Source organism: Parasteatoda tepidariorum, chromosome 2 (genome assembly GCF_982258835.1).
Source record: "Parasteatoda tepidariorum strain Cologne lab strain chromosome 2, Ptep-v5.0, whole genome shotgun sequence".
Classification (NCBI taxonomy): domain Eukaryota; kingdom Metazoa; phylum Arthropoda; class Arachnida; order Araneae; family Theridiidae; genus Parasteatoda; species Parasteatoda tepidariorum.
The window spans coordinates 57,953,010-57,979,229 of NC_141756.1; the positions used below are offsets into that span (position 1 = coordinate 57,953,010).

Below are 26,220 nucleotides of genomic sequence, written 5' to 3' on the forward strand. Positions count from 1 at the left end.
ATCACATTTTGAGATATTAAAGTGCAATTATGCAATAGGATACTGAAAACACTGTTAAAAAAATACTGAATTATGAAAAATCATCTCTCAAAGTACTTGTGATTTAGGATTCATCAAAAATAGGCTGAGCCCAGAAAAAAATCAGCATTTTTTATTTTTTAAATAATGCCCACTTGATAAATCATACTTGAGTTAAATCACCAAATGAGTTTTCTCGTATTTTACCAGTTCAAATCGTATTTCCATTCAATTTTATTTAGATTTATCAAACCTAATAGTTCTTTGAAATTATAAACTGACCATTTAATAACTTTAACTTTGAAACTATATGTTCAAAAATATGTTAAGTCGAAGATCAGTAATGATATGACCGAATGTCATGAGATCGTAAAACAAAGTATGGCAAAATAAATTTAAAATAAATAAATAAATTTCTAAAAAAAAAATCTGCAAATCAGGATTTTAAAGACCAAATTATTCTGGATTCTTTGTGAGATTTTTTATCAAAGATTACACCTGTTTACATCTACTCTACCTGTTACAAAAAGCAATGTTTAAATGTGCAGCTTTATATAGTTTGACAGAAAACTATTAATTCAGAATAAGAGTTGAAAAACACAACATCCCATTTATTTTGCCAATATTTCACTGCTTCTCTTATAACAATTGAACTAAAAAGAATATTTCAAATTTTTGGTTAAGTTTGTACTGTACAATCACTTAAGGACTAAAAAGCCAACATTTTTTTTGGTTATGTTTAAATATTTCAATCAATATAAATGAAGAGGGACTTCTTGTTATTTAAAATTTTTAGTTTAATGCATGTCATTGAGATTAAGATTATATTTTGCATTGTTACAATTACCAAAAACATATTTCATTTAATATTTGATTGTTTATTATTTTATTTTATTAAAATTTTATTTATTACAAAAGAGAAAATAAATCATGTTATGAACATATAATGAAATTATGTGTTCATTTTCCAAACTTTGATTTTTCATACAATCATTATTTTGTATTAATTTAGGTAAAAATAAGTGAAAAAAATATATTTAGCATTTTAATAATTAATGGTTATGAAATACAGTATGAAACACATATATTTTTCTGCATTAAAGGTAAAATCATCCAAAAACTGCTCATTTCCAAATAATTTTTCAAATTTGCACTTATATGCAGATATTTAGCTCTAAAAGAAACAGCAATTCATCATCGAAATTTTTTTCATTTATAAAATCAATTAATAATCAATTTTTTAAAAAGAAAAATTTTGTAGACTAAAATTTTTGTATTTTATATTTTAGTACAAATATAATTCCGACAATCAAACAGATTTCTTAATAACTATTAGACTCATTTTTAATTTATAAAAATACCAAAATATATTTTTGCTTGTATTTAGAGTGCCAGGAAAAAAAATAAAAGAACACTGGTGTCCCATCTGGATCAATGGATTAAAATCATAATACTATAATTAGAATGCTTTATAACAAATGTTATGATCGTTGCTTTGTTTATTTCAAAAGCAAAAAAGTATAAAAAAATTACATGTGGACAATTTTAATAACATTATAAGACACACAAAGAATTCATTCAATGAAAAATAAAAATACTTGAAATGTGCATTTATCTTCCATGAATATATGATTTCACAATGTTCAAGAAATTCTCTTCATTAACTTTAAAGCAAATTATATGAATTTTTTATTTATAATTAAAAGTCAATTGCTTAACATATTATGTTTTATATTTTATAAGGGGCCAGGATAGCCTGGTTGGTAGGGCGTTGGGCTATGTTGAAGTGGTCATGAGTTTGATCCCCGTCGGCCAAAAACTTTCCGCGCAATAAATCAGTAACATTTTTGGGAATTAAAATGCGGAAAATCAAAACAAATGGAGGAGTTTGAAAATTGCTAAGATTAAATTGGAAAAATAGACTTACAAATTCAAAGAAGTACTTAATGTTCAACAAATTACAAATCAAAATTTAACAACTTTTTTAAAAATAAGGTGCAAAAGAATTTATAACATTTCTTCATTTAAAATTCTTCCACTATTCTGTAAAAATTTAGTAAAACTCATTAAAGTTAGCTTCATTACACGTAAAAGAATTCATAAAATTAATTCTTATACAATTCATAATTCAAAACATTCCTTTTTAGATAAGTAGTTGATATTTAGTATTGCCAGAATTTGTTCTAAGCATGCTTATTTTTTATTACAATTAGCTAAATTTCCTTACTTTGAACCGAAAAAAAATTCTTATTACCCAGTAAAACAAAAATTCTAAATCAGCAAATTTATAGTAACCTCAGAACTGTTACAAAAATTATAGCTGTTTTAGAAATCTAAGTATTATATCAGTTTTTTAATAACAAAGCTGAAATAGTTAATGTGGGACATATTTTGGTCTTGTGTAGTATTTTAAATCAGGAAAGCCTCAGTAAAATGAACACTTTAGGATATTTAAAAAAAATTTGAAAATAAAAATTTTTTTTATTAATATAGCTGCTCAAAAAATTTTCTAAGAACTGCATGTCACAAAATATTTGTTCAATAGCAAATTATACAATTTTTATTTTGTTTAACTGAAATACTATAATGCATTGCTGGGTATTATAGTTCCTGGATACCTGGAACTGGTCGGTAATAATAAAAACTTTTTGTCAATACCGTAAACTGGCTGAATAACAGATAAAAATTTCACTGTATTCTCGAACTGGCCGTGAAAAAAGATTAAAATTTCACTGGGTACCCAGACCCTATACAATTTTAGGCATTGGTACATCTCTAATTTTTGTTGAACTTTCTAAAAGACACTTTATGTTTTTTTGGATTTGGTAGTGTTTATCACACAATAACTTATTTAATGGAAAGAAAGAACAATGAAATTTTTAGTTTTAGTTTTTTAAAAATAAATTTTATTTGATAACATTTTCACAAAATGCTTAACCAACTTACTCTGATTCAATAAAATTAGAATATTTAATATTTTCTCAAGATTTAAATATTTCCTTCATTTAACATACCCTCAACATTTCATAGCATTGCATAACAACTGTACTAAAAAAAAACTTTTTCAACATAACGTTAAACACAAAACAGTCTGATATAAAGGTTTATATTTCTTTGACCTCAAGCATAGAATTATATCTAATTTACTGCTATAAGACTTTTCAGTATTACAAATGTGCTACGAGCAACATTATTTAAATTATTACTATATTTTTAAATTACAAATAATTTCATTTTGCAGACTAAAGGAATCTTAAATAGTCAATATTAAACAGCGTTTAAAAGCCAATATAATGAAACAAACTTTTTTAACAGCATATAGTGCAACTTTTTTAACAGCATATAGTGCAACTTAGACAAAATTGTTCTTCAGGAAAGTGGGTATACATAATTCTGCACTAAACATTAACTGTTATGATTGTTCTGCAACAACTATCACATTTTTTTAGCACTATTTGCTTTAGACATATATGATACAATGAATTATAGACACAAATGACAACATTTACAATGAGGCACTGAATTGTAAAATAATATAAATACAATTAAATTCATTTGAGTAAATTTAAAAATTATAGATAAAATTTAGGTTATAACAAAGACAAGGAACACAATGATTTATACAGCTTAAAATAGGGTATACATAGGGTAAAAATTTATACAGCTTAAAATAGGATAATACAGAAGTAAATTGATCTATTTACTTCATCAGGCAATCTAGTTATTCGGTAAAGCGTGAGAAAATAACAAAACTATAGGTCTGATATAAATATATTATGGGGGATGTATAAAATGTAGATATAAATAAAAGCTAAAAGCAATTAAAACAATTTATCTGCAATATATGCCAGATACATGATTTGAAATTCATATAAAAGATATCTTTATTTTTTTGCAGGTCCTGATTTCTTTAAATATTAAACTATGTGATATCATGTGTCAAGTTCATTAAATAGACCTGACTTTTTCCTTTTTTGTAAGTGCGCTTTTATAATTTCTGCATATTTTTCTCTCTTCAAGAGATTATATGCTAAAGGTAATAAATGAGAAATATGAGAGTGAAAATATGGATCACCAAAACAAAATAAATCAATGCCAAGTTCAAGTCCCATCCCATAATCACATTCATCATTGGCAAACTGCACGTTCGATATTAATTCATCCAATTTTTCTTCCTCATCCAGTCTCTTGCTCTCATCTTCGGCTGAAGCAATCCTTCGAAGAATATTTTTAATTGTTGCTGTTAAGAAAAGAAAAAAACATATTTAAATGGATAAGACCATAAATAAAAGTATTTCAAAAATAATACATTGAGTTGGTATAAAAATATTAAGTAAACACAGTTTAAAAAAAACAAAACTAATCAACATATGATGGTTTGGAACGTTCCATCAAATCTGCACATGTGAGTGGGAGCACACAAGACTTTAAAAAACTTCTCACCAACATTCATAATCCATATACAAACTTTTCAACAGTGAAAGGACAATGTGATTTAGATTTTTTACAAGCTTAAAATAATTGAAACAACAAAATATTTCCAGATAATATACTGTATTTTCAGATACTGGTTCAAAATTGTTCCCTGGTGTTAAGGAGGGATAAACTAAATCTTTCGACAATTAAATGAAAGAAAAAACAATTAATAAATTTACTAGCTATTTTAATAGTGTGATATACTGAAACAGTGTGGCCACTCAAATCAGATTTCAAATTTCCCTGATATTTCCAGGTAAAAATTTTAAAATTTTCAGGTCCGTGTTTTTTTGCTTATAAAGTGTAGGACATGTACAAGAAAAATGTCGTTATTATAAAATATTTTATTCAAAAAGTCATTTGTTTAACATATCTTGAAAAAAAAAATTTTCTTTTGACAAGATTTTGTTTTTTAATGCTTTGGTACAACATTAATTTTTAAAAAATTAAGACACAGAAGAAAATAATATGCTCAGCTTGTAGGATATATTGCTTTTATTGAATAAATTTTTTTTAATGTTTTACTTTAAGTAGTATTTGCTCAAAGTGTACCTACAAAATGGCAAAAACAGAATGACCAATAAAACCTTGTTTAAGTATTGTTTAATATATTTTCATTAAGTAAAGGGAAACCGTTTCAGGTGATTATATATCAATAAATTTTTATAATTACTGTGGCTCCCAAAAGTGTTCCCTCATTTATAACTTTTATTGAAATAGGAAATAAAAATTCATTTATTAAAATGCATACTTAACAATGGGTATTTGATAATAAAAAGTGTAATCTATTATTAGCAAAACTGCATGGAATATCTTAAAAACAAAGCAAAAAATAATTTTTAAGATATCAATAATCAAATAGTAACAAACATTTTACCCGACGAAAACCATCGGACAGTTAAATGTTTTCGGATTTCAAAATTAAAATTATCTTCAATTGCTTTAATTTTTTTATTTAATTATTATTCATTTAATTTCTTATTTATTTTTTTGAAATTTAGTATCAAACTTATCATAGCAAAATTATATTTTAATTTTTGCTTACTAACTTCGTAATATTTTATCATTTAAAAACGGCTCGTGGTCCTAATAAAACAATAGACCAAATTTGGTTATTTGCCATCATAAGAGGTATGCACTGTGCAATATATGATAAAATGCATAAAAGGAGGACTTCATATCAGAGATTAAAATTATAAAATTTGTGGAAAAATTAAAAAATTTGCAATAGAGTGATGCAAAAATTTCTGTAAAATTTTTTAAAAAATATTCCGAACAAATTTCTCCTGACAAAAAAAAACTAGTTTATATTTACAAACTTATAAAAGCTATAGTAGATGCGAAAGGAAACTACTAAATGTTGATTTAATGAAAAATTAGAATATTTACTAAAACAGATTTTTTTTTTTTTTTGAAAGTGTGCAATGGCTTTTGTGGGATAAAGTTTTTGTCACTTTTTGATGATTGATTTCTTCAAAATAAACTTTTCCTTTGTTTTTAAAATATTCCATACAGTTTTGTTACGATTAGAATACATTTTTTATTATTAAATATCCATTCTGAAATATTCATTTTAATTAATGGATAGTCTTATTTCATTGAAAGTCATAAGTGTACAAACACTTTTGCTTGTGAGTCACTGTAATTACATTTCAATATAAAGCTGTACTGTATACTACATAATACTGTATTTTATCTTACCAGTATTTTAATAAAATTCATTGATAACATTTTCTTTAAATCAATATCTCAAGACAAACTTTTAAATAATGTTGCTCTGAATTAGCATTTTTATTTCCAGAGATTCAAAATACAATAATAAATGTCACAAATCTAAAATTGTCTAATTTTTTGTTCTATACTCTAAAGAAAAAAAAAATAGATAAAATTCCTTAAATTTTATACTTTTTTGATTTTTTTCCTTATTTGAAATTAAAACATTTAAAGAATTCCAATCCAAACACAGTTTTTTAGCTTAGTATAGTTAATTGTTTTTGTTTTAACAACAAGAATCTTGTACAGCACAGAACTGTACACAGTTATTAAGTTTAGTATATTTAATTGTTTTTGTTTTAACAACAAGAATCTTTACAAGGTTTAACAAGTGACAACAGAACTAAAACACATAAGTTCCATTTTCCTTCTTCCAACTAAACACATATGAATAAAAAAATTATATTTTATGTTTATACATCATTTTTTATGATTCCTATACATTCCTTAGTCTTTGTCAGCTTTTTACTGATAACTATACAATTCGAATTTTGAATTAAAAATCAAATATTTATCAACAAGCAGTAAAATTAAATTTTAATATATAGTTAGTTCTAAAAAAATCTTTCTTTTTTAAATTAAAATATGTCATAAAAGGTAAAAATGAAATAGAATAAATTAGCATTAATGCAACAATTTGTAGGCAAACATTGATGTTAGCAATTGTAAAAAAACTGATTTGTTGGTTTGGAGAAAAAAAATAATTTACAGATTTCTTTGAATGGGAGTACAAAAGCTTTCAGAGAAAGAGTGCAATGTAAAATCTATTATTAATTATACCCAACAAATTTTTGGATATTTTAATAAAGTTAAAAATGCAAAAACATTTTGACACATTTTGTCAAAATAGAAAAAAATTACCACTAAAGCATCGAAACAAACTTGAGCCATAAATGGCTCAAGTTTTCCCACGGACAGAATTTAAAAATAGAAGCAAATATCCTAACCCCTTCTTCCACGTCCACTACAATCTTTGCGTTTCCTAAATTGCGCAGTCGCATAGTCTCCATAGAGATCAAAGATTTCTACATTTGTTCCACTATGGGAGAATTTTATGTGGCATTCTAGTTTAACAGGGTTATAATAGAGCAAATTTTGATGCAAGCAAAGTATAGCTAAGTTGATAACATTTTAACTGTTTGGAGACACATTTCCGTCTAAAAAATGTGAGTATAATGGATGAAATAATTTAAATTAAGAAAATGATTAACTAATTTAAATTAGTGAAATTAAAAAAATATTTAAGAAAAAAATGTCCAGCTTTTCTTTAAAATTCCCCAATTTTTCCAGGTTTTTATCCAAATTTCCTTGACTTTTCCAGGTTTTTTCCAGTATAAAAAAATTCCCTGATAATTCCAGGTTTTCAAGGTTTTCCAGAAGGGTGGCCACCCTGTGAAAGTAAACATATGGTATAAACAATTTCTTCTCTCCTAACTACTACTTTAAAGATCTAAAATGAATTTCACTAAGAGGAAATTATAGGATAATAAAAATCTTTTCAAATTAACTCATAAAACAGCAAAATAAATTAAGAATGATTTTTAAAAAACTAATCACAAAAGCAAAGAATTCAAATGGTACCTACAGACAAAATATTTTACGGTCTCTTAAAGTTAATAAGTACTCAAATAGATAAATTCCTAATACCACCCTACAAACACACAAGCCAAAATTCACACAAATACACAATTGATAACAATAAAATATACTGTCATATTCTTATAAAAAACCAACAAGGTGCTTGGCAACTAAATGAAATGCCTCACAGAAGAATTTCATTATCAGCCGGTTAAAAAAGCAATTTTTCTTCATCTTTCTCTGTGTTCAAGTAGTGATGTCACCTATTGTAGATTGATGGGAACCAATGGCAAACTCCACAGCAGTTTCAAGAGCAAATGCACTATTCTCATTTGTCCGTCCTGTTCAGGAAAAGCATTGTGAAGGGTAGGGATAGCCTGGTTGGCAGACCGCTGAACTCACGTTTGTGAGAACAGGAGTTTGAATTTAGCCGGCTGAAGACTCCCCTTGCAGTAAGTGGTGGATGGCACACGTTAAATCTGTTGGGTCACAAAGTCCCCATAACTAATCAATACCTTTGGGGGAACTGAATTGGAGATTGATTGTTCTCTGGTTCAGGTCAAAAATTACGATCTGGGGAAGAATGAAAGGATGTATGAATGGGTCCACGCTGTAAACGGGTGCGACGTATGGGTGTGTCAGAAGTCGAATTCTTGGCCATAGATGGCGCCATTGGAAAACAAGAACAATTGCACCCCCTCTACCATAATGGCCGACGACAAGAACAACAGGAAAAAGCGCGTACACTAGCTACAACATAAAATTTAACTACAAAGTTCACAATAAGGAATTTTTTTCATTAGGTGCAATATTTACTTTGTCTAAAACATAAGTTTGTTTTTATGTTCGTAGGGAACAATGCAACTGTTATTGCTTCCCAACATAATGTGATGGACAAACTGTTTCTTTTGCTTTAAGCCAACAGAAAAAGAAAACAAAAATTTTCTTTTCCAAATAATTTCTTACAAAGAGATTGATTTGCAATTTAAAAAGCATACGATTTTTGAGAGGCAGAATTATCAGAGCATAAATGATATAAATTATTTTATAAAAGGAATGTATTTTTATTTTTAGTTTCTGAAATTGCTTTAATGAAACTCAGAGTGTAAAAAAACTTTTAAATTCAATTCTTACCAATGAGATGCAAATACCAGAATATGCACTATTTAAAAGGAAAAGATCTATACTTAATAATAAGACATCCTAACAGTTAAAAAAATATTTCAGTTTAATATTTCTGTATATAATTAAAAAAAAGTTGTCTTGCATTGTAGTCAGACCATTTCGTAAACTTTCTTTTTTGCTATAAAATCAAATTTTAGTTTTCCCTCACTAACTTCTATATTTTTGTCTATCATAGGCATAAAATTAATAAAAGTCATTAAGGTATTGTTTTCCTATAAAATATATTTGTACCCCTAATTTAAAGATATTTTCTAGTAATATCTATTTTTACTATTCTATTTTGTAATTATTAAGCTTGTGATTTTTTTAAATAAACTTAAAACTAAACAAGTAAAACGCAATTCTACAAATTTACCTTATCGCGCTATATTTTAAGATAAACTTATTTGAATTATTAGCGTTTAAAACATATTAACGTTTTGAAACTAAACATATTAATGTTTTGAAATTTGTACAATTTTTTGATGTAAATTCCATTAATATGCTATCATAAAAGAAACATTTAAGGAATTCGTTAAGTAATTTATTGCTAATGCTATATCCACAATATGATGCATGCACAAATTTAATACATCGAAAATAACTTATTTTACATTTTTGCTTATTAAATTTAATTCAATAAACGAAAATATTAAATAAGGGTTGTAAACACTCCAATTTTTTTATAAAAATAAACTTTTAATTTAAAATTTTATTTTAAAAAATGGTTACTGACCGAAATTAGTTATGTTCATTAATAAATCTTAATAGAATAAGAAAAATATTTCGATGTAGAAAGGGTAAGCAAACAATTTTTTTAGTACTTTTTTTAGTTTTTCTTTTCAATAAAGTAAATAGTTTGAACTTTAGTAGAAAAAACTATTTTATGGTGAAACTGTAAGAAATTCCAGATAAAATAATTTATTACGATGCAAGGAAAAAATAATTGCACATAATTTATTTGGGGTTGGAAAGCAACAATGAGCAGGGTGCGAAGCCCTTTAGTTTTGCAATAATAAAATGCAATAAAAATGATTTTGAAATGTTTAAATCACATCAATATTAAAACACAGTACATCATTCAAATCACTGTTTCAGAAAAAAAAAATATTGAGAATACAAAGAAAAAAAAAATAACACTTAACCGATTAATGCCATCTAAACATACAACAAACCTTGCCGAGAGCAAGACTACATGTAAGCCAACAAAAATCAAATTATGAAAAGTAGCTTAAACTTTAAAGCAAGTTGACATGATACACTATCAGAATAAATAAATAGGTTTAAAATAATTAAAATGTATTGAATGTTGAGTATGAAAAATTCAAAAAAATTACATTTTGCCTTTGGAAATTGAACAGTTATTTTTTATTTGAACAGCAGTTTTTTCCACAATTTCATAAAGATTATCATAATGCTATTAAAATATTTTTTTCAAAGATGGACAAATTTTACTTCACTTAACTCATTTTAGGGGGGTGGCACTCGAAATTATTTTAAAAAAAAAATGAATATATTTTTAGTGCTGATCGATAAATTACTTAATATGCTTAATTATCAATATAAAAGATAGAGTATTACAAAAAATAGTGTATAAATAGATAGTTGATTGAAAATAAATAAACAGAGTGATACAAAGTAGCGATACATTGAATTGATAGCATAATTGAAATAAATGTTTTAAATAATATATATATATATAAATATAATTCGAATCAATAAAGTAAAAATTTATAACTTTTTTTAAGTAAGAAATATTTAAACAGATATTAATACAGTTACAAAATTACATCAGTAAAAATATAACATTTTCCTCTAAAAAATATTGCAAGAATTCAATTTGTTATACAAAAATGCACTCAGGCCTAATGTCCAAAAGAATCCGGATGAAATGTCAGAAGAAGGAGGTGACTAAACTGAGACATAAATAAAATATTACACAAAGAAGGTAAAAAAATAAAATATTTTAACAAACAGAATATGTGACAATAAAAAAAAGGAAATAAAATAAAACAATGAGGAATTACTAAGATGGCTTACAGTTATGAAATCGATATTTATCTTAATGACTATGTTAAGACTATAAAATTTTGAAAGCTAAGATTATTTGGAGCACGTGATTTGTAAAAATATAAGATCCTCTTCTAGTTACTCATGAGCTAAAGCTCTATTCTAGAAAGAGATATTCTCAATGAAAGAAATAAAACATATTAAAAGAAAAAATAATTTATTACCATCAGAATCTGGCAATGGTCTATAGCCAATATCATTAACAACAGGTACCACAATTCCAAGTCCATGAAAAGTCTTTGAAACAATTTTTTTGTTCCTGGCTTTGATTTTCTGTGATTGTATATCTAGAGAGTATTTTTCTTCAGCTGCAAATTTTTTCAGCTTGTCTTGCATTCCTTTAAATTTTGCTGCCATTTTTTTATCTTTTGACTTTTTAATAGCTTCTGTTATTTCGAAACTAAGAAAAAGAAAGAACATTAATTTAAGGATAACAGCATTATTTTCAAACATTTTTAAAATTGCATTTTTCACAATTATATAAAAGCAAATTATGTTCTTCAGTCATTAGTAACTTTTAATATTTTGTACTGTATAGAGTGACAATTTTAGACACTTGAAAAATTGAAATTTATTAATATCCTTTTAAGGACCTGTTATCAGAAAAATTGCAATACAGATATAATATGGGAAAATCTGAAATAAATATGGAAATCTGAAGTTTGCCCCTCTTCTAAGGTGAGCTTTTTATCATCTTGAAATTGTTAAGCGAGCAGGGGGTCAAACTAGGCAAAAACTTAAACATTTCAATCTAGGAAAGAGAGGCATTGTTTTTTATGTGTTGTTTTATACTGAATTGGACAACAAAACTAATGTTGTAACACTTACATATACTAATAATTGTAGTTAGTAAAACAGTCACCTTTATAGTAACTAATTTAAAAAAAAATTTACTTCTTACAAAAATCGCGATAGTTGATCTTAAAATTGCGTGAATATGAATAGTAATTATGGATTTTGAAATCACATGAATATGAAACTAGATATACGATTTTGAAAATGAGAAAATATAGAATTTTTATAATCTCTATATCTATTATCTATATCTATTATCTATATTTTATAATCTATATAGCTATTTTATTTTTTGGGATATAGAATTTTTAAAACGCGTAAATACAAATCACGATTCATAATTTTTAGATCGCGTAAATGCGAATCATGAACGCGCGATTTTTAGATTGCATAAATAAGAATTATGATGCTAACTTTTAGAATGCGTGAATGCGAATCCCAATGCCTTATTTTAAAATCATGTATAAATACGAATATCAATGTTTGATATTATAAGCCACATGAGCAAATCAACACATTGAATTTTAAACTTGCGTGAATACGAATCGCTACATAGGTTTTTAAAAAGACGTAAATACGAATTACAATATTGGATTTTTAAATCTCGTAAATAAGAATCGCAATGTACAATATTCAAATCGCGTGAATAAGAATCGCAACACGCAAATATGAAAAGCTATATTTGATATTACAATCGTGTGAATAAGAATCGAGATATTAGCAGATTCCAGGCTTGGGACCTCTAAAAGGCTTGTTTGAAACAGCGTCATTTGAACTACGAAAATCGGATCTATCTGGAGAGCGGGTAAAAAATTCAGAAAATCTTATCTGCTGAGTGTAAAGGGGGAGAAAATAGGTAAAATAAGTAAAAATGAGAAAGGATTGGTAGCTATGTAGTTTGAATTTTCTGTTTCTCTTTGAAAATCGGTGAATTTTCTGAAAAAGCGGAATACTTATAAAAAAAAATGAAATTTTTAGAAAATCTGAATTTTTGATAAAAAAGCTGAAATTTAAGAGATAAAAGTGAAAAAAGCGGAAATCCGCTAAAAAGCGGAAAAATCTCATCCCTGTATTTAAGATGTGAATTCTCAACCACTTTATTATTTTATCTGACAAAACCAAGATTAAATAAGATAAAGTTAAGAATAATATTTGAATTATCAAGGCTTTTAATTAGGACAGAACAAACATCTGTATCGAGAAAAAATTTTTTTAATTTGATAATCGAAATTAATCTAACTTTTTAACAGCAACAACAAAAAAAATAAATAAATAAAAATTTGGAGTAGAGAATGAAGCATCCAAGTGGAGGTGTTACAACTTATTTTCCATATCCTCTCTACAACTTATGACATATTTGGCATAGTGCATAAATGGACATTGTTTTCATAGCAATTTCATGCAATATTACTAATATTGCACAGAAAATCTACATAGTGTACTTGCCCTTTTTATAGATAAACTAAGTATCCTTATAATTTAGTGCCCAACCTAAAAGAGTGAGTAACTCTTGGATCGCTTTTGTGAAAAACTTTTTTAAAAGAACTAACCCATATCAGGATTACATGGGGTAAAAACTCTCAAAAATTCATCACAGTTAGATTGTAAGAGACTCAAATACAACAAGTTGGGAATTGAACTTATTGAGCCGATGAGTAAGAAACATGTTTTCTGGTGATAGGTAAAAAATTTCAATCTGATGAAGGAGAGAGGACAAATTTCAGAGACTAATTATAACTAATTAGTCCCTGAATAATATTTATAATTTCATTCATACATGTTTCGGTTCAATACAAGCCTGAATCCCTCTGTGCTTAAAATATAATAAATTGTTATCTAATGAGCTGTTTAGTAAAATTAATCAGAAAGGGAGTGAAAATGAATTATTTTCACACCTTTTTTGCTTATTTTTTCATACATTCAATATAAGATTTAACAGCACAAAAGTAATTGCGTTTTTCACATACAATGACTACCCCATGGTAATGGTGTGGCACAAATTGAAAAAATATTAATTTTGCTTTCAGGAACTTTGCTAAAATCCTTAAAAACTCTTTGAATTAATAATATTGGAAATTTCTATTAACAAGGAATTTTTCAAACTTACACAACTGCGCTGTCAGATATTGTTCTAGATTCGGACCAGCTCATGTTAGTGAATAAATGTTTAAAAGAAATCAAAATATTGTTCAAGATTAATAAATCTGCACCTAAATTATTTAATAAGAATCTTTAACTAATCTTAATATAGGGGACTTGTTGAAGATTGAATTAAAAAACAACAAATTGAAAAAGTCAAATTAATTAATTACTCACAATTTAATAATTAAGTAGAATCAAGATAGGTAGGTAGGTACTTTATTTGTCAAACTAGAGCTGGCGACGGTCTGAGAAACATCCGCGAGGATGATCCGAAGACATGCCATCACAATTTTGATCCTCCGCAGAGGGGGTGGCTCCCCTGCTTTGGTAACACGAAGTTGAGCACTTTACAGTTGGACAGTTTAACGACGACTGATATCGCGCACCATCGGTCCCCAGTCCCTATACAGACTGATCATAGAGGCCACCCACCCGCTTACTGACCACAGCCAGTGATGCTTGACTTCAGTGTTCTACTGATACCGTCTCTTTACGATCAGTCCACTGCGGGACGAGTAGAATCAAATGTTCAAGGTCATTAATTTTCACTTTATACATAACCTTAACTGACTAAATCTTAAAAAAAGTTTATTACAGTAAAATCTATATTTGTAAAATATTTTTTATTTATTTTTTTTAAATAACGGCAGGCACTTGAACTCTCCTTTTTCACCTCGGAAGATGCCGGAAGTGTTGCTCATTTAGCGTTACCCAGTGGGCACCTGAGAACCTAAGTCACGGAGGCGAGCAACATTACTCATGCCACACTGCCACAAACCCGTTCATAGGGCGGGCCACATTCACACATCACACACAACAGAGAGAAACATCCATGCCCAGAGCGGGATTCGAACCCGCAGCCATTGGCTTCGCAGTCAGGCAAGCTAACAGCTCGGCTACCTGGCCGGCATTTGCAAAATTTAAAGAAAGAAATAAAACAAATTTTCACTATTTACGCATAAAGAAGAAAAAAAGAAAATATTTTCTCTAAAATGCCATAATTAGCTTATAAATAAAATTTTTGAATCCCTTTAATTTTTAGTATATTTGAAATGTTAAAAGATTACAAATTTTTTTCTTCATAAAATGGCACTCTTCAAGATTAACTATGCCAGCTATAAATTGTCATAATTTATATTTATACAATAAAAATTAATAATTTTAATAAATTTATTATGTCCATAATTGTAATTTAATTTTTAATTTAATGTCATAATTATAGACTTTTGAACTTACCAAATACACTGAACATTTATTTAAATAAAAAATCCCTCATCATCATTATATATTGAAATTTTCTTTGCAGAAATTTTTTTAACTGGAATAAATCAATTTCGTTATAGAGAGACTCCACTGTACTAACAGTTCATAAACAAAATTATTACATTTTTCCTTATTTGCATTGCTCAGTAAACTTAATCACATAAAAATAAACTTAATGTATGTTAATATAGAATTCGATAATTTGGGTTCAATCCTACCTTAAAAAATAAAAAAGAAAGATTATTTATTCACAAAAATTATTAACCGAGAGATATATTAGTGGGGAAAAAACTGGTCCTCATTCAAAGCATTCAGATAGTCTAAAAATATTACATGAAATCATAATTTATGATGACAATAGTACATGATTATTACATTTTATAACAGTTTGTCCAGCTCCGGAATCATTTTTTGAATTATTTAATATAAAATTTTTAGCTTACACAATTATTCTACCAAGAATTTCAACTAAGTACAGAAAATATTAAGAATCTAGTAATATAAGAATAAATTAAACCATTTACTTTTTTGCGAATTATTTTTAAAATTATTATTTATCGCTAAAATTAATTATTGCATCCATAGAGAATTACATTCCTTGTGAAACAAATTTTACAGAGAATGTTTATACAATACATATAGTCTGCCCACTGTAAGAAGATGATTTAAGGTCAAATCATTGTAACAGTTCATTATTTAAAGTAGGGGTTACTAGAAATGTGTTTAAGGACGTTTATACTAAAGGGTGAAAGAGCTATTGGCCAATGACAATTCTAACGAAAAATAATGACACACAGAAGTTGAAGTACGAAGCTTTATAGGTTTTTCGCCTTCTTGTAAGAGACAACTATTACAATAATGTAAAAGGACTAAATCTAAAACAAAATGCAAAAAATTATTTTTTTGTAATAAAATTGCTTTTGAAGAAGCCACTTCTGGCAGACATTTTGCTGCTCTGATATGAAATCACTACTTCACGGTTTCACTGACATCAGCTGAATATTTTTAAATGCTTGCTTCTTCCTCATGGACATGGTGCTTTGCCACATCCCATTTACTGATCTCATAAGAATAGCATCAATTAAGTATTAATAGTATTATTTATTTCAAATGCAAACTTGGAGGGGGGGGGTAAAAATAGAGCACACACACACAGTTTTTAAGATCCGTGACATTCTTTTTTTTTCTTTCTTCCCAGAACACAGCAATTTACAACTCCTGTTTCATCAATCTCAATGTGCAATTTGAAAAAAAAATCAAAATAACAAATTTCATTTGAAATAATTGCTATAACAACAAATAAATCAACAAACTAACAAAAAAGCACTCCAAATAGAGAAAAATTAAAATGATTAAAACTTGCACACACAAACTATATTTCTAATTCTAAAAAAAAAAAAAAATTATAATTTATAGAATATTCACTTACTTTACTGCAGCAAAAATGTTATCACCCATAACTGTAAGTTTAGGTCCCAATTTTGCACTGTTGGATGCTAAAACAGATGGCAATTCTTTAGGATCATCCCTAGAAAAAATTAAAAACAATATTATAATTTAGCTAAGAGGGAGGCATTAAAATTTTATATTATATCAACAATAACAACAAATTAATAGAGGTATCTTGTAAATTTAGATAAAAAAGAAAACCTAAATAAAACTATATTTCAATTAAAAATTAAATAATGATTCTTCTGTTGGCTATTTCAAATCTTTGCTAAATATTAAATTAACAATTTCAAAATAACAAAACTTGAAGTTTTTTATTTATTTTTAATATACTTTGTTTACTTGGGTTTACACAAAATCATTAAACATTCTCAATAATTTCCAAATCATAACATAGCTAATTTCAATACTTGAACAGTTTTAAACAAATTAGTGGAAAATTCCTTAGTTAACCATTTGAAAATAATATTAACAGAAAATTTCGAAATAGTTTTAGTTGGGTTCATATGTCTTTTATTAAAGGAATCTTCACCTCAGAAGATTTTGTACGTCCAAAATTATAGAAAAATTAATAATTCTTCATTTCTCCATTATAGTAGGATTTTGGAATTGCTAATCTATTATTTTTCCGTTAAACGACTCGCCAAAAATTCAAAAAAAAAAAGAAAAAAAAAAAAAAAAAAAGAATCAAGTTCTAAAAGTTAAAATGCCAGAAACACTTTTGTACAATCAATAATGGGCAGTCCCCAAATTCAACATATCAAATTTTCATGATTTTAAATTTGGTTATCTATGTTTTTTTATTAGTAAATAAAATAAATAATGGGATGATGAAAATTTTGATACAACAAAGCTCCCGGATGCCTCAAATAGATAAGCAAATAATTTCTGAATATTTTTTTAAATATATTTAATTTTTTCGTATTGAATGAAAAAAAATTTGAATAAAATTAGTACATTCTAAAATATTATGATAAACATAAAAATTAAAGAAAACGCATAAATCAAGTAAAAGAAGATTTTTTCAATATTACAACCATAAAAAAATAAATATAAAAACTTTTTTCACAAAAATTTCTTTATATAAGCAAGGTGATGAAGATGCAAAGCTTTTTAACAATCGAAAGAGCTATTTTATGTAATTGATTCAATTGTCATCTTGGGTCACAGAATTCTTTGAATTTCATATTTTTATTTTTGAATACCTTAATATAAAAGGAAAACCTAACTTTTAGTAAAATATATTAATTTCAAAGAACAAAGATGAATTTCAATTGAAATTGAAATCTGCAAAATGCCAGAAAAGTTGAATCAATGTTTCCTTTTTCGCCGACCTGGTTCTTGACATGAAAATACACAGGCATTATATTTTGATGCTATGTGCACTCTATTTGGAATCCTGGTAAGTGTAGTAATATCAGAGATTAACATAAAATTAATTATTTAATAATATTTATTGGAAGAAAATCCTAGCTGTGGACATACTATTTTGTTACAAATATTTTAAATTTCTTAGTAAAAAAACTTGTTTAATTACTAGAAAGTAAACAGGTAATACTTTAAACTAAGTTCATTAAAAATGATTAACTAGTTGATTAAAAGACTTTTAGTCTAATATTTCACTAAATTTCAAAGAATCAAAATTCTAGCAACAAAAATTTTCAAATTAATACCTGAAATATCCTATATGATATAAATCATTTCCATCTACTGTTAAAACTGTCTGAAACTCAGGAGGATCATAATAATATCGCCAATGACAATGCAACAGTACAATTTTGTTCTTAGGTAATTTCCTTGATAAAATGTCATACACCCCAACTAAATGAAGGCCCAGGTCAGCAAAAGCCTCTAAGTAACAATAAAAATGAATAACAGTTAATATTTCAGTTGATAGTTATGAATACAATCCATATTTTAATCATTTAAAAGATAATAATTTTAAAACTATTACTTTTAAAATTTCGAGCTGCTGCAAAACTTTAATAAATTCTATGATAACTTAGTCTTTTTATAAGGTCAATTGCTTAAGGAAGTGAAGTTATACAAGTAGCTATTGAGTATAATACAGGGAAATTTTTTTTAAAATGGATAAATGAAGTAAAAAAATAATCACAATGATATTAATCACATTTACTAATTTTAATAACTTAATAACAATAAGGGAAAGTGATAATTAGTTTGTGAAAATTACTTTAATCCATATATTCCTATGATACCTAGACATTTTGAAAAATGTAATAACCATGGTTCATAAATTAATTTATGATATTGTGCTCTGCTTCTTAATGTTCACCAGTGTTCTCCCTAAGCGTTTTTAGAAGGGCGGCCAGCCCTGTCTTTTTTTTGGTTCCTATAAATGCATCCTCATTGTCGTTTTTGTAAAATTAAGACATAATCTCTTAAAAACACTGCCTTTTTATTTTCTTCAGGAAAATTTTGTTTTCTTAACCACATTCAAATTTTTTATTCTACATTTTTCATTTTAAATTTTTTTAGTGATTTTAATCTTTATAATTTCTTAAATTAATCCTTTTTACTTAAAAACCTTTAAATGTTTATTTACTCATAATTTTCAGCTTTAAAAAAAAGTTTCAAAGCTGTTAATCACATAATCGTTTTATTAGTTTACTTTTTTCTGAAGAAAATTTATACACAGAGATTGTGTTTTAGCTTACCTTTAATTAATTCTCAAAAGCTTCAAATTTTTCTGTCGTTTTGATAATGAACGCGAATTACATTGCGAAATATATACATAAAATAGTATAAGAGGGTAATTTGAAAATTGAGAATCAAATTCTGATATTACATAGTATTACACACTTTGATAAATTTTAAAGGTGGTAAGTAAGCAAGATCCCTTTCAAAACTCAAAGGTCCTTTTTCTGTGAGGAAGTACCCAGCCCTCTTTTATTCCTAGGGCGAACTCTGGTTTGACAATTTAATTATATTTTTGTAATTATGGCAACACACTTTAAATTTAAAATTTTCATTGTTATTCTTCATATTTAGCAATTATAATGATTATATCTAATTATCTCCATACCATTACATCTAAGCACTTAGATATGAATAGTATTATAATAATGAAAAGTATTGCAAGAGCTCAGTTTTTCCAAATCTTAAAAAGGGTAAGTCGCTGGGAATTTAAAAGAGCATTATAGTTTATAAAAATTAAGCTTCTAAGAAACGAAAAATATACAATATTCAAAATTTTATTAATAAAAAGAAAAATACTTATTCCAAGAGAATAAATTTAACTTCAAAAGTATTCCTCATGAATTCTATAATTAGGTTTTTAATTTTAGCCGAATTTTCAAATTAAAAGGTTGTGTGTCAATAATAAAAAAATTAGATGCTAGGGCATATTATTTGAATTTTAAAAACTTTGTCAAAATGGTTGAAAGAAAAATAATAAACTGTAATAAAAGCAATTGGAAACAATAAGGATTTATATTGAGATCCCTGATTATCGAGCGAGTAAAAAAAAGGTAACTGAAATTCGAAAACTCACACGAAAAAGGCAAATAAATAAAGACTTGAAAACTATCATCCAACAACAAAAAATTATGATGAAATGCTCACAAATAAAAACTGTCAAAAAAGGATAAATAAAATTCAAAATTTGCTCATCGTAATTATGTTACATTATTAATCAGGGTTGGCAAGATTTTGCCGCAGGTGGAAAAAAACCATGGTAAATACCGGTAAAAACCGTCCTGGCAAAAACAGGTTTTTGCCAAGCAAATTGGCAAAAACCTATATTTTCCAAGATGAGAGGACAAAAACACATTTTTTATACAAAATTATTCCTAAAATTGAAATATATACTATAAATATAAATAATTACAAAAAAATTAACAAAATTATCATTCCATAATTAAATGATAATGTAATAATATATCATTTTAGTAGTTTAAAACATTATTGATTGGAAAATTTGTGATTATTCTTTTTTTTCCAGTGAAATGAACTTATTTTAAATTAATATAACTATAATTTAAAACATAAAATATCTATCAATATGTGTAGTTAATTATTGTACAAATAATAATTTTTTATAATAAATAATAATATTATACAAATAATAATCTTTATTTACTTGTAAAAAAACATTTATTTTAGGATTATAAAATGAAAAGAGATCACAAACTTTCAATCTTTTAAAAATTATTACCATTATATTAATTATCAATATGTTAAAAATAATTTTTTCATGTAATGTATCAAAATTATTATTCCTTATGATTGATTTAAATTTGTTTCAAGTATTTTGTAATAATATTTAATCAGCAATTTAGATAATTTGGTTTTTGCCGGTTTTTACCAGTTTTCGCCGGTTTTTACCAGGTTTTTGCGACTGTCCTGGCAAAAACCCCTTTTTGCCGGCAAAAACTCCAACCCTGTTATTAATATTTGAAATTAAAAAACCATAAGAAAGGGGCTGATTAATTTCTGCCAAAGAAATGATTGTAAAACCATTCGGATACACAAAAAATTGCCACAAATAAAATCTTTTCATTCAAAGGGTAAAAGAGGTGGTCGGCCACTCAAACCTCGTCTAGAATGAACGGTGGTCAAGAGAATAAGTTTACTCTATTTAAAAATTAAAAAAAAGAATATTAGGCTTAGCATAACAATAAAGATTTTAATTTGAGAATAGAAAGCGTATTCCTTAATAATACCTATTAAATTGATCAATCAAATATTTGGTACTGGAATTTCACTTTCCTAAGATATATTTTAAGTGAAAAAAATAAGTTGACAATTATTTTTCAATAACATAACTTTTTCTAATTTTTAAATAATACAAATGAATTTCTTTTCTTTTTTAATATTTATATATATGAACATTTTATAAGCTTTAAACTCTAATAGAGTACAGCTAAACCCAAAAAATTATACAGACATTAAAGAAAAAAATTTTAACAGATTTTAAGAGTGAATGAATATAGAATTTAAAATATTACAACATATATATACATATTAACCTTCCGGTTTTGCTTTGTTCAAAGTACAGCAAAATTTCCAAAAGTCAGAAAAATCCTTTGGCATATTATTAAGAACTTCTTCAACAGTTTCAACAAATTTGAACTCTGATTTATCTACTTCAGGCAAAGCTTGTTCAGCTTCAATTTTTCCATCAAGAACATCATTGCTTTCCCCCTTTTTAGCTTTGCTAGAAATCTTCATATTTTTCTCCAATTCTTTTTGTGTTGTATCCTCTGATGTTGAAGTCTGCAGCTAAAATGGAAGCACAAGTTAAATTTTCAGAAGAAAATTTGATTTTACAAAAAATAATTAAGGCAGAAAATTAATATCATTCACAAATTTATTTATTTTGAACTTTTTATGTCTCATTAAAAAATTTAAGTGATATGTTTTAATTATTTTTTTTTTAGTCTTAAGATTATATTACTTCATAGAAAAAGATAATTTTACTTCATAGTAATTTACTTTTAAATATTTTTGTCATGAAAAACCTTAAACCCAGAAATATTCTTAAAATAACTGCGTTTTTAGACTATTTCTGGTCTTTCTCTAAAAAATGTATCTAAAAGTCTGTATAAAAAATGTATCTCTATGTATAATAATAAAAATATTCAGAATTATTCTTTTCACTTATTTTTAAATTGGTGCTTATGAAAATGAAACTAAATTTAAAGAAATTCTAAGATTTTACCAATTTGGCTTATAAGTCCACTTAAAAAATTATTTTGAAGAACACTTTCACTCTACTAAAAAATTTACTTAAAAAAAATAATATGATACATAAAATCAATTCTATAATAAAATTTAAAAAGATTGTTAAATTTACCACTTTTGGTGAAGTAATTCTCTTAAATTAGTTTGAAAAACATCACCACTATATTATTAAACTTATTTAGAGAATATAATACCATAATAAAAAAATTAATAGATAACATAACAAATAAATTCAATTCTATAATTACATGTTTAGATTTAAATTTCTTTTTCAGCAAACACAAATAAAAAAATGTCAATCCTCTTTAAATAAAACTACTGGTGGCACACACATTTTTTTAACATTGAAAATGAAGATCTTTTTGCAAAAAAATAAATAAATTCTCTGGTACATAATTAAAACAATGGAGATTGATTTAAGGAAGTAGAAAAAAAACTTCAAAGATTTCCATTAATATTTACCTTAATTTATTTTGTCGCACTAATTTGATTTTATTTTTGTATACATATAATTCGCTAACTCTGTTATATGTATCCTTTCTTAAGAAGCAATTTAAAAATATATGAGCACCTTGTATACACATAAAAACTATTTTAAAAACATTTCTTGGTTCTAGTTAGTATACTATAATTTGACATTGGATATAATAAACAAAGATAAGTTTATTGGTTATTTAAGTTATAGGCGAAAGAGTAGTGCTTAAGGAAAGCATTTATTATATATTATCATATATTACTGCATAATTACTGACATTTAAAAATGAAGCATAAAAATTTGTTGATTTTCGATGTTTTAGAATTACAGAGGTCAAAATAATTTGAATTGCAGGAAGCATATTTATTAAATAAATGAATGTAACATTACAAATAAACTTTAATCGTTATCTTATAAGATTAAAATAAAAGAATAAAGTGTATATTTGACAAAAAAAACCTCTTTGTTTGTTCTAGGATGGTGAAATTTTTTGCGATGATCAGAACTTTTACGATAACAATCAGCTCCATATTTGCATAAAGGCAGATCAGAATTCATTTTTCTCTTCTTTGCTACAGCACTCATTTTATAATAAGCACTAATTTAAAAAGCAACTAAAGTTTAATGCCCAACTTAAATTTAAACGCCTATCAAACAGAATTCCCGCGAAATCATAATAAATTTGCTTTGTTTTGATTTTGATGAAGTACAGTAGGGTTACAGTTAATTTAAAATAAAATAACCGTGTGTTTTTTTTCTTCACAAAATGAATCTAAAAATTTTAATTTTTAGAGACTTTTGTAAAGAAAAATTCATACAATGATCTGAAATATTTTTAATTGAGATTAAATTTGAAAATTGAGTTAAGTGCATTTTTTTTAAGTAACGAGCTATTATAAAAGCCTCAGATTAGTATTTTCAGAAACTACTCAACTCATCTCTACTTATCTTCTGCTACAGAAATCTGGAGGTACAGAATCAAGTTCTATTTTTAGATTTGTATGAGTTTTGCGTGCTGTTTAAATACCTGGACTGTTTGACTTCGGCTGCTATAAACAGATAGGGTAAACAAGTTAGCGCTGAAGGTAGTGTGAAACTTTTGCGGCTTTAGGTACAAGAAACACGTGATTATTTTCTCTTAGCCTCAGCAACAGTTTGTTATTTACAAGTTTTTTCTTTAAAGTTGAAATCAACAAGTGTGTTTGGGATGCTCATTCAGTTAATTTGCATCGTTATCTCAAATATGTAACACAATGAAAGTATTAGAGACAATGTGATGAATGATGTTTCTCATCATGATATAGTGACATTCTTAAAATAACTTTAAGTTATAAGTTTATTTTCTAATTTTTATTTTATTTGTAATATTTGAAACTTAAGCAATTGCATTAGCAATGCCAATGTCGCCTATACAAATGGATACAGAAGAAGACGTTCAAGACGTTATTTTCAAGCAACAAAAAGTAATTGATAGACTAAAAGAACTTTTACATGAAAAGGATGAAGAAATTCAGAGACTCAGGTGCTTATTGGACAAATATCAGTCAGTGTTCAGTCCGAACCTTAATTTGAACAATTTTAATGGACGAAGAAAGCGTAGAGCATTGGGAATTTCAGCTGAGCCGCTTTGTATCAGAACTTTACAGGACATGATACAAGCTAAATTTCCTGAATATCCAAAGTCTGAGAAGTAAGTATTTTTATTGCTTCATAGAGCTCTAGAATAGATTAATGTTATGAGAAATAAGCTTTGCTTTCAATTTTTTTTCTATGATTAACTACTTTCGTTGTTATGCAAAAACATTTAATATTTATCGTGCATTTAACAATACTTTTGCAAAGTCTATTATAATGTTATTTTTGCGTAAAATTTTTGTTAAATAAGTTGATTATTTACTAAGTGATTTCCTGACTATGAGTAGCTTGTAAGACAAAAAAGAAATATAAGAAAGAAAAAAATTTTTTTAAATAAAGTAATTTTTTATTAAGATTTCTTTTTACAAAATAAGATGTGGCGTAACTGAAATAATAAATTGACAGGAGTTTTTGTTATCCTTTATCAATATATAATATAATACTTTTTCTGTATAATTGTAGGTTCATAAGTTAAATATTTACTAAGTGATTTTCCAAACTATGTTGTTTAATATGTAGTGCACATACTGAAATTGATAACAGTTAAAAGTTTCATTCATAATTTTTTTTCGTTATTTTTTACAAAGCATATTGTTCAACAATTATATTCATCAAGCAATTATGTCTAAAATACTGTTTTGACAGGATAGTTTTCTATCTCCTATTAATGTACTATTTTTGCATATATTATTGTAGGTTCACTAAGTGATTTTCCTAATTATAAACAATATATAAAGCACCTTCTAACATTGAAAGCAACTGTAGCTTAACTCATTAACTGTGTATATTAAAGTTGTAGTTTTTATTAATCTATACTACTTTTTACCTACTATTGTAGGTTCATAATTTCTACATTTACTAAAAGATTTTTCTAATTATGAATAATATAACAGGCAAATAATATCAAAAGCAGCGAAAAATTTTGAATTTGCTTCAGTTGAATGAATACCATTAACAAAACCTATAAACAAATATTTACTTTGTTAGAATTATTTTCAACTGGTTAAATCTCTCTTTTTTCTTTAAATAAATTTTTTTTTTTAAAAAAAAACTCACTGTTAAATGTTAAATTTTCAGTTTTAAGATGTAGAAAAAAACTTTCAAATTATTTGTCAATTAATAATTTTTTCCAATTTTTTGTTTTTTTGTTTTTTTGAAAAAAAAAATTATGCTTAGAGATTGTCTTTTAGCATGCCTTCAATTGTTTTTTAGAGCTACAAATTTTTCTTTTGTTTTGATATTATGTGAGAATAACTTATTGAAATATGTACATAAAATTGTATAAGAGGGTAATTTAAAAATTTTTGAGGATCAAATTCAGTTATTACATAATATTACACAATTTAATAAATTTTTACTGAGCAAATGCCCTTTCAAAATTCAAAGTGCCCTTTTTTATTCTTAGGTAGAACTCTGGCTTATGAGCTTGTAAAAATAACACAAATTTCTTTACCCAGAATGTAAAGCAGTGGTTCCTAACTTTTGACATGAAATATTTGTAGTGCTGCAATGATTTTGTATTTTATTTATGATTTCATGTAGTGTTCTTATAATAATAATAGAGTGTGTACCTCAGTACTGCAGTGCAAATTTCTTTTTACCCAGAATGCAGTTTACTGGGAATAGATAGGAGGAGGACGAAGAAGAAATTTAAAGTTATTTGCTAATTTGCTTTC

The 26,220-nt window shown here is 26.2% G+C and overlaps 2 protein-coding genes across 3 annotated transcripts in view; one reads left to right on the forward strand and one right to left on the reverse strand.

Annotated features, from left to right (window-relative positions):
- Positions 1 to 2,894: 2,894 nt before the first annotated feature.
- On the reverse strand, positions 2,895 to 23,627 carry Hpf1 (Histone PARylation factor 1). The gene is made up of 6 exons (XM_087157395.1): positions 23,369 to 23,627; positions 21,720 to 21,972; positions 18,402 to 18,579; positions 16,709 to 16,807; positions 11,244 to 11,479; positions 2,895 to 4,258 (listed from the first exon to the last, which is right to left on the reverse strand). Exons 1-6 carry the CDS (start codon positions 23,492 to 23,494, stop codon positions 3,951 to 3,953), a joined length of 1,200 nt encoding a protein of 399 aa, XP_087013521.1. The 5' UTR covers positions 23,495 to 23,627; the 3' UTR covers positions 2,895 to 3,950.
- A 234-nt stretch (positions 23,628 to 23,861) lies between these two features.
- Positions 23,862 to 26,220, forward strand: part of LOC107446305 (cGMP-dependent protein kinase 1) — a 97,126-nt gene continuing 94,767 nt past the window's right edge. The window contains exon 1 of one of the 2 annotated variants that reach the window (XM_016060916.5): positions 23,862 to 24,599. In XM_016060916.5, the coding sequence (XP_015916402.1) occupies positions 24,304 to 24,599 (296 nt within the window). In that variant the 5' untranslated portion in view covers positions 23,862 to 24,303. The remainder of the gene's footprint in view (positions 24,600 to 26,220) is intronic. The other variant, XM_043041198.3, reaches the window with a different exon arrangement.